At 41.1% G+C, this 10,068-nt stretch overlaps 2 protein-coding genes across 2 annotated transcripts in view; both read right to left on the bottom strand.

Moving 5' to 3' along the window:
• The window catches only part of LOC116852901 (protein ANTAGONIST OF LIKE HETEROCHROMATIN PROTEIN 1-like), a 48,598-nt gene that overhangs the window by 23,021 nt on the left and 15,509 nt on the right, over nt 1-10,068 (bottom strand). The window lies entirely within an intron of this gene.
• Nucleotides 4,615-9,995, bottom strand: LOC116852904 (protein ultraspiracle homolog). The gene is made up of 2 exons (XM_032833692.1): nt 9,055-9,995; nt 4,615-8,920 (listed from the first exon to the last, which is right to left on the bottom strand). Exons 1-2 carry the CDS (start codon nt 9,243-9,245, stop codon nt 8,755-8,757), a joined length of 357 nt encoding a protein of 118 aa, XP_032689583.1. The 5' UTR covers nt 9,246-9,995; the 3' UTR covers nt 4,615-8,754.

The raw sequence follows: 10,068 nt of genomic DNA on the forward strand, positions 1-10,068 counted from the left end.
GATACTTCCCTGCTCATGTACGACTACCTTGTTCCAATTATACATATTGTTTTCATGTTACGCACAGTGCAAAACGTTCAAAATGTCTACAATCTGTACAATGATTGTAAAAAGTATGTTTTTACATTATTTTCCTTTACCGCAACGTGACACTACTCCAAATGCTCACATAGCAATTACATCGACACAGAAATACAATATATATATATATATATATATATATATATATATATATATATATACATTATAGGTATACATATATGTCCGACAGTACGAAACACAAAAAAACATTGAATGTCGCTTCGTTAGCCGGACTCGAACACTCGCTGCTGGTGCAGGAAGTACCGGCGCAAGAGCCTTAGGGCCTCAGCCCTACATACAAAAAAACTTAAGCAGTAAGACGTAAGCAGTAAGCAAATTGACCAATCATAGTCGTTGATTCTTCTTACAGTCCAAGAATCAACGACTGTGATTGGCTAATTCGCTTACTGCTTAAGTTTTTCTATATGCCACCAGCTTTAATCCTCTTAGCTACGCCGCTTCGGTGGAAATGAATGCCACATTGTGTCTTATATGAGGCATGGCTTCATGACTTTTACTTCGCATCGCAATATTTAGGAAACGAAGGCCCATTCACCTAAACCCTTTTAGAATATTCATACTCTTTATTACGTTTATTGAGGGCGTTATATCTCGTTAAAAATCGATTTTGCAGTTGACATCATCTCCTTGTCAGTGAGTAACGAAAATAATATCTCAAATTTTCATTGAAATTTATATAGAAAGTTCATGTACTAGATAACATACATTCAAAACAATATTCGCAAATTACTCTAATGCGTATAACACACTTTCCGAAAAAACACTGATACACTCAGTACATAAGCTGTTAGAAGAATTCATCATAAAAATAGCAAAAGCCTTTTGGAGAGAATGCGAATATCGGCAACATGACATTTACTTTTACGTACCATCTATGTGTAAGAAAATTGAAATAACAACGTAGCACACACTTGCATAGCATCTGTGAAGGGACGATAAATGAAAAAATAATGCGGCGCAACGATAGCGTGAATATGTTACTTATCAAATGTAACATTTTGACGATTGTGTTCGTTCCGTACAGATAATTATAAATATATTATAGATATATCATAGATTGAAAATTTTTAATAAATTTTTTCTTATTGTTTTCGTCTCATAATGACGAATGCTCCGCTTTATTTTCGCACGTCGTTTTACCATGCAAAATGGTTTATAATTTGCCGCATGTGGAAAGAACTAATCTTTGCAGAAAGATTTAGTGTCATGATAGCAACTGTCCGTTATCGTTTTCCTCTCATATTAAGGAATGTCCCGCTTCATTTTCGCACGTACTTTCACCATGCAATAGTGTTTTCGGCGCATGTAGAAAGAAGTAATCTTTGCAAAAGAATTCGGTATCACGATAGTAAATGTTCCTTATCGTTTTCGCCTTATATTGAGAAATGCTCCGCTTTATTTTCGTACGTATTTTTATCATGCAAAAGGGTTTATAACTCGGCGCATGTGGAAAGAACTAATCTGTACGACGTACGACGAAAGTTTTGCAAAGGGGGTCGGTATCACGCGTCAACATTTTCCTACAAATATTACATTGCATAGTGAAAATACGTGCGAAAATGAAGCGGGACATTCCTCATTATGAGAGAAAAACGATAAAGGATATTTACTATCATGATACTGAATCTTTCTACAAAGATTAGTTCTTTCTACATGCGTATTGACTTGACCGAATTAAAAATGCTTTTGTAGTGAAAGTACATGCAATAATTAAATAGAGCATTCTTTACTCAGGGATGAAAACGATGTAGAACTATTACTATCGTAACACTGATTTCCTTTTGCAAAAATTACAGCGCAATTACTGCACCAATTTATATGATAAAATTAGGTACGAATATATAGTGAAATATTGAATTTTAATTTCCATTGAAAATTATATAGAAAGCTCACATATTATATAACATATTCTTTAAAACATTATTCGTAAATTACTCTAATGCGTATAACATATTTCTCGAAAAAACTCTTTCTTTGATGCACCTACACTGAAAGAAAATGTATGATATTTGAGACTATAACGGCATAGTAAAAAGATTATAGTTAGGAATATAATTTTTATGATAAACGTTACCATAATATTTGTAATATTTACAATATAAACATTGTATAACTGACCTGTGTAAAATTTGTACCAAAAATTATAATTATTTGAAATAAAAATATAGTAAGATGGCAAATATTGAATGGTAAGAGAAATTAACTATTTTATATAGTACAATTGGAATATTTGGCAAATATAAATACATGTAACTATATTCCCAAAAGGTGCTTTACCATATATATAGAATAATAAGATAGTGACTGTGAAGTGAGTAAATCTGTGTTCATTCTACTATATCTTCATGTTTAGATGAACTATAAATATATGTTTGAGACCAAAACGAACTATAAAATACAGTGAGATTATAGTTATTCCAACTATTTTTTTCTTTTTTCTCTTCAGTGCAGTACATAAGCGGTTTGAAGAATTCGTCAGAAAAGCAGCGAAAGGCTCTCTTGGAGAGAATGCGAATATCGGCAACGTGATATTCACATTTACGTACCGTTTATGTGTAAGAAAATTGAAATGACAACGTAGCACACATACTTGCATAACATCTGTGAAGGGACGATATATGAAAAAATATTGCGGTGCAACGGTAGCGCGAACATGTTCACGCTTATCAAATTTGACATTTTGACGATTGTCTTCGTTCCGTATAGATATATATATAGCTAGCTCAAGATGCAGCGCTTTCTTCCAGGAGATGCGTGAACTAAAAATCTAGTCTTCTTTACCACGTAACCATTAAACGCTAGCACACATATCGCTTATTACTGGAATTCTCTTTTTATTTAAACTACCTATTAAAATTCACTTACGATGTCTTCATAATGTTCCTGAAAGTCCTCTCTATGCTGCATACTATGTATTTGAAGCGTATGAGCTCTAAATTTGTCACATGAAACTAAATATCGCATTTTCAATAGTAAATACAAAATTTTTTTGTTGATTTCGATGCAACTTTTTAGTATGCGGCATTCATTATCGCTTATACTTTTGCGATGTAAAAGCATTTGCAGTTTTATTCATGCAATTAGAAGAAAAGAATATTCTACGAAAACGAGCCTAGCAGCATCGCCTTAACGTACATATAAATCGCGTTTGTAGGGTCGACATCCTGCTCAAAGTCAATGGTCGTTTGATATCGGTGCGGTATCAATAAAAAACCTTCCTCGTAAAACTTCAACTTGTTCAATGTTTGAAATGTAGCAAGAAGAACTTTATTCTTCTTCTGTAATACTAAAATAGACTGGCTTGTGAAATTTCCGTTAAAGTTGCTACGTATATATTGTTAATGATTTATTCCGCATATCGTTTCAATCGTTCCAAAACGCAAGCGCGCGCACGTACAAGTTCTGCTCGATGCGGTTAGACAAAGAGAAGAAGGAGCAGTCGTTCTCGAGTCACGTTACTTTTTATACTTTGCGAACGCGAGGACTTCGATATAGAGTCTTATATCAAAGATATTCGTGATGTATTACAATACAAAAATAAAAATTACGAACGTGACATAAATTATACGTATAATTTGAACCGAATCATTTTTCGTTTAATGGGAATCTGGCCATACACAAACATGAATTCTTGGATTCTGCGAAAGATGGAGAAGGTGCTGATCTTCGGTTTCTATGTCCTCCTCTTTTTCGAACTAACGTCTATGCTTCTTTATATATTAATGGTGTTAAAAGGGACTCGCGCGAGAATTAAACTAACGGCAGCTATGTTATTCAGCCCCGTGAAGTTAGCTCCCCCATATTCGAAAAAATACAATTTCTACACCTAATTCGTTTGCTCATCGTTTGAACATGTTTGCACATCAAGAATTTTCGTTTGTATACCTCTAGTTTCAAAGTTATTGAAAAAACAATTTTGGAGCAACTTCACACAATTTTGGCCAACTTCACACTAGCCCCCCAACATTCGAAAAAGTAAACTTTCTTTAGCTCAAACGATTGCACATCGTTTGCATATGTTTGCACATCAAAAGTTTCCGTTTGCACACATTTAGTTTAAAAGAAATTTAAAAAACAATTTTGGGCGGGCTAACTTCACACTAGCCCCCCAAGTTGCTCAAACTTGAATCACAATGCATGTAATCGATAGATTCTCGTTTGCACCTTTCGAAACATCTCGAATTTTCGTTTGCACACCTCTAGGAAAAAAATTATTTGACTTTAAACTTTGGGGAGGCCAAACTTACACTTGCCGAAATTTATAACTGCAAAATAAAATTGTTTGATGTATGATATCATTAGATCTTCGTTTGCACATTTCGAAACATGTCGAATTTTCGTTCGCACACCTCTAGAAAAAAAATTATTTAACATTGAATTTGGGGGGGGGGGCTAACTTCACGCTTGGCGAAACCTAGGTTAAAATTGCACGAAAAAATTTTCTGACGAATGATATCGTTAGATTTTTGTTTGCACATTTCGAAACATGTCGAGTTTTCGTTTGCACACCTCTAGAAAAAAAAATTATTTAACATTGAATTTTGGGGGGGCTAACATCACACTTGGCGAAACCTAGGTTAAAATTGCAGGGAAACATTGTCTGACGTATAATATCGTTAGATTTTTGTTTGCACATTTTAAAAAAAAGTCGAGTTTTCGTTTGTACACCTTTAGAAAAAAAGTTATTTAACATTGAATTTTGGGGGACCTAACTTCACACACTTGGCGAAACCTAGATTAAAATTACAGAAAAAATTTTTCTGACGCATGATATTGTTAAATTTTCGTTTGCACATTTTGAAACAAATCGAGTTTTTGTTTGCACACCTCTAGAAAAAAAGTTTTTTAACATTGAATTTTGGGAGAGCTAACTTCATACTTGGCGAAACCTTTTTTTTTTTTTTTTTGACGGGGAGGAAATGCATTATGCATACCCCGACCTTACTGGGATAAGGCCAGGGTTATGTCGGACTCACACCGACTAAAACCTCTTCGAGTGCCCTACCTCTGCTGTCACCCAAGATCACCCGGAGAACCGCTTGCGTATGACATTCCAGGTGACCTCCAGCAGACGCTAATCGCGCCAAACCTAACTAATTTACAGTTGGGAGTTACACTAACTTTCCCAGCTGCCCCCTACCCAAAGCGTCGCTTCCGAATTGGGAGGCCCAGCCCAAACAGAGGCATTCTTCGGCGACTACCCCCTAGTAAGGGTGGCAAACACTCCCACTGTCAGTGTTGCAGTGCACGCTGGCCGCATATCACATGCCGCCTTTATAGCATACGGCACCAAGCGCGTGCACCGCTGCTCCCAACCCAAGTCAATCGGGCAACTCTTTCTTCCACATACAGAGTCACTGTCAGTTAGAAGGAGAGTCATCTCTGCGCGGCGATGCAAGAGAGGGGGCCCTTCTAGCCCGAGGGTTATTTTGTCTCTCTCTCTCTCTCTCTCTCTCTCTCTCTCTCTCTCTCTCTCTCTCTCTTTGGCTAATCGAAGACGTTGTACCGAACGAAGAAGGATGAACAGCACTGGGTTAAAGGGTTAATTAGCCGCCACTGGAGCAAAGTGCCTATATAGCACGAGAAGGAGCGAGGAGGAGCGAGGAGGAGCGAGGAGGACGAACGGCCTCCGCTTGTAGGAACTACGGGTGGGTAGTCGTCCCAACCTCGCGAGCCCGCGGCAAGCAAGTCCAAGGTTGACGGGGCTCTGACGCAACGCGAGCATCGGATCTGCTGCAGCTCGGTGCAGCGTGCCATAGCACGATAGGAGGAAGGGCGAGAAAGAGGGGACCCCGTGACGACGACGCTGCACATTGGCTTGCATTTGCAGCTCCGCGCACGTTTCACGCCTGCAAGTAAGACCCCGATCGACGTAGCGTGCATGCGCTCGTTCGCGTTCCGCGGTAGCTTCGCGGTATTGAAAATGGCTCGATTCGACTCACGGAAATTGGAACGGGATTCATCCCCAACTTTATCGATGTAAACGAAGCAACGCATCAATAAATTGCATCAAATTTGTTGACTTTACAAAATCATATCTATATTTGTTTCTCTCGCAAAAATTACTCGATCGTGCAAAAAAGTATCCGTCTGTTTTTTATGTCAATCTCATGCCGGATTACAGAGCGGATCGAGCGTCTTTATCGGGCAAGTACGTTAAAGGGACTCGAGTACATGACGGATAACCTGCGATGGGATAAGTATTTCGACGAGACCCTACGCGTCGTAATGTTACTTTCGTCGTTTCGCCACGCTAACTCTCGGTTAAATTAGAAAGTCGACATAAGTTTTAATTGGATAAGTTACCTTGAGATTCCAACTTTCGTGTTTGGAGCTGTTTCGCGAAGCCACCGGGGGAAAATGTTAACGAGACGATCTATCGTTGTAATGTAATTTGGAGACACTCCCAATTCGACGTTGTAATTCATGAATTTACAGCGACCCTAATATCGTCTTGCGCGACTCACGATCGCGCCTTAATTGTGCCTTTAAATTTCGATTGTCCAATTTGCTCATTCACAGCTTCATTCGCAAAAATTATTAATATCCAGAGAGTTGATTGTTTTCAATATAGATCTATGTATATTTTCAACGTTCTACTTTGTCGGCAGAAATGAAGGAGTAAAGTTGAGATACATCTGAGAGGGAGGAGAGGCTTTGAGAATCCGCAAGGTACAGATCGCGACAGAACGGAGGGAAAATAATTATCGTACACGAAAATTAAGGTATAACGCGTCGACGACGGCAAAGCGAGTCGTTTCGCGATAATTGCAGATGTCGCCGTCGAATGTCGCTGACAGGGTGAGGAGTACGGCTATTACGAGCGACGTGAATGTATCGCGGTTTACGGACAAGCGTCGGCGAGGAGAGAAGGTGGCGGTTTGCGTGTTTGCATAAAAGTCATCGCAGATGTTCCTTTCGGCGTGCGTTCTCGTTGCAGACAACGTGCACGCAACGCGACCAGAGCGATCGCGCGCAGCTGCGACACGAAAGACGACGATTCGTGTTCCCGCCGCGTGAACACGGTGATGGAAACTCTTTCGCACCCACTATCCTACTATCGAGTTTCTTTTCGCGGCGGCGGCGGCGGCGGCGGCGGCGGCGGCGGCGGCGGCGGCGGCGGCGCCGATGACGACGACGAAGACGACGACGCGTGTTGGTTCGTCGACATTTTTATTATTCCGACAGTTCGACGCACTGCGCGCGCGATTATGCAAACGCGACGCCGCGTCTGCGACTTTTCTTTCTTTTTTCCTCTTACGTATGCACGCGACTATATGAACAAGTCTCTGTTAACCGTGTATCTATCCGACGAACGGGTCAAAGTTTAGCGTTTGATTTCGCGAAACAAAAAAGCAGTGTATACGCAACCAAGACCACTCAAATTCTAAAACTAGTCGAGAAAATCGTGTCGCAATTTGTGCGTGTGAAATGTGTCCAAATATCTGACAATTTTGGGGAGACGCGAGTTTTGGGAATACTCGAATGTAATTTTGGCAATGCGATTGAAAGTTTGCAGACGTTACACTAACGTTAAACGTACAGAAAGTTAAAGGCACATACATCCTTCGGTATCCACGAACAAGTTAATCCTCCCAATCCTTCGACACGAGACGACCGCTCGAGACTTATCGAGCGCTAAATAATTGAGGAAAGGACGACGGTTACGTCGTTCCCCAGTTAGTGTCGCTGGTTGCTGCAGCGATGAAAATTTCTCTCCAAGACTCCGACCGGTTCGACTTACTTTACAGCAACGAATATACGAATATACTCACGTAGTGGTCGTGCGCGGCAGGTCGTGGAGGTTACGGATAATTGGGAGAAACAAAGCGTTTATCTGTCAGTTTTTATCGTGACGCGTTGCTGTAGGTAACGAACGATAACAAATAATGTGCGCACAGGCGCGCATTATTATCGCATTCCGGAGAATTACTCGTCCCCCTTAACGAGGGTCAGGATTATCAAGCGAATCCGAAGGACCTTGAACCGCTCGTTTACAATGGAAATGCCATCTGGCGCAAATTCATATTCGCGTATCGTCCCTCCTTTCCTCGGCTTTCTACGTTCGCGACGCAAAGAACGACAAAACAGTAATTATTTCTACAACTGGTGGTAGAGAGAGAGAGAGAGAGAGAGAGAGAGAGAGAGAGAGAGAAAGAGAGAGAGAGAATATTCAAAGCGACGCGCTTCAAAGATTTGCCATTGCAATTACAATATAACGCCGATTACTCTCTCTCTCTAGCGCGCACGCAAAGATTGAATTTGCATGACAAATACGAAGGAGAAATACACATTTTTACGTCTGCGAAATCGGATACGCACTATATCTTTTCCTACGAATGTATTTGTAAATTGTTCGCGAAACATCTTGTACAAAGTTCCGTAGCCAATAAATACTCATTCGATCCTTTATATAAAGACTTCTATGAAACATGAAGAATCGAAAGAGACGGCAAATATATTCGATAACATCGCAATATTTTACGTAATTTCTTTTACGTTCGCGAAAAAATATCTAAAACAAGTTGACACATTGGCGCACCGCACGCACCACATGCAAATACATATATACGTCGTGTGGCTCAAAGTATCTTGGCCGCGTTGCTTATAGCTAATACATAATTATATAATTACATACAACTAACTATCAACTCACCTGTAAACGCCGTAATGTTTGCCGCTCGCGCGGTCGCCGCAAATCGAACACAGGTGTTTACTGCCCGACAGAGGGTGATTAGGTGGATAAGGCGTGACCGTCTTGCTCTGACCACTGGGCGACGTACTCAGGAGGTTGCTGTGACAACCGGCACTGAAGGATCTTACAAGGAGAAAACAATAAATCGACTGTGGCCTGATGACATTACTCGAGTCGAGTCTCGATTTATAGTATAATAAGGTGAGCGAGACAAAGATAAAAATCCAATTTTGCTAACAAAGGAAAGAAACACTCACCCCGGACTATTAGGACCCGATGGACTAAAGTTTCCCGGATTGATGAGTGCCGTGTCGGGCTTCATATCGAGGGGACTCTGCGGGCCCACCGACGACATCGACATGTTACTGTCTAGGCTCAGCCCTGCAATACAAATCGGATGCATTTTCAACGCCAATTTTCGAACAGACAGACAGTTGATCATTGACATTTCATTCTCGTATTTCTTGCGCAAATGTCGAGCGCAAATTTTTCTTCCTTTCGATCGTTTTCTTTTAATGGTCGAAATGGCGAGTAATTATGGATGGCCGTCCGATCGCTCTTTGCAACGCGCATCCTTTCTAAAGCGGTGAAAGGATAGCAGTGGACCAACGACTCTCGTTTGTGCGTCTTCCGCGTCCTTCGACATTCCTCTCACGCTATTATCGAACGCGAGAACAACGCCTCTCGGTGGATATTGACTAGTCACATGGATTGCATTGTGGCGGTTTACAGTTACAGGAAACGAAACGTGACGCGGCCACGTGTTTCGATCTGTCGGTCGGTCGGTCGGTCGGTTGTCCAAACGAATCGCCGCGGCTATTCTCCGTAGACCGAAGAAACCGACCGAAGAAAGTTTTCGCGCGCGAGTAGTCCGGTTTTGCCCCCGAGGGTCAATCACAGTCTCGCGCGATCGATTGGATGCGAGTCGCTCACGCGGTTACAGGTGTATCTCGATATAAGAGAGAAGGCGCTCTGAGGGAAGAGGAATAACGTGTAACGCGTCGAGTCGAGCTGAGAGTGATACTCCGTCATTAACCGAGCAATTCTGTCGTCTGTCGGAGGAGGAGCTCTTCTCTCCTCGACCTCGCGAGAAGGTGGATTCTTTCCCTTTCTCTAGGGGGGAAGATCGAACGTCGCGTGCAAGTATGAGGTCTCTTCTATTAAATGTAATAGTGAATACTGAGAAAATCTGTAAATTAAGTATCCGCGACTATCAACACTATGCGAAGAAGCCGGAGATTTATGCGTCTGCAGGGAGAGAGAGAGAGAGA

The sequence above is a fragment of the Odontomachus brunneus genome, unplaced genomic scaffold, assembly GCF_010583005.1.
Source record: "Odontomachus brunneus isolate Ranch 3 - 2012 unplaced genomic scaffold, Obru_v1 Obru_scaffold_262, whole genome shotgun sequence".
NCBI lineage: Eukaryota > Metazoa > Arthropoda > Insecta > Hymenoptera > Formicidae > Odontomachus > Odontomachus brunneus.

Coding starts and splice junctions, on each gene's coding strand:
- LOC116852904 (XM_032833692.1), bottom strand. CDS start 9,245: ATGTCAATGATCAACTGTCTGTCTGTTCGAAAATTGGCGTTGAAAATG. Junction 8,921..9,054: donor TCGGGTCCTAATAGTCCGGG/GTGAGTGTTTCT, acceptor TCTCCTTGTAAG/ATCCTTCAGTGCCGGTTGTC.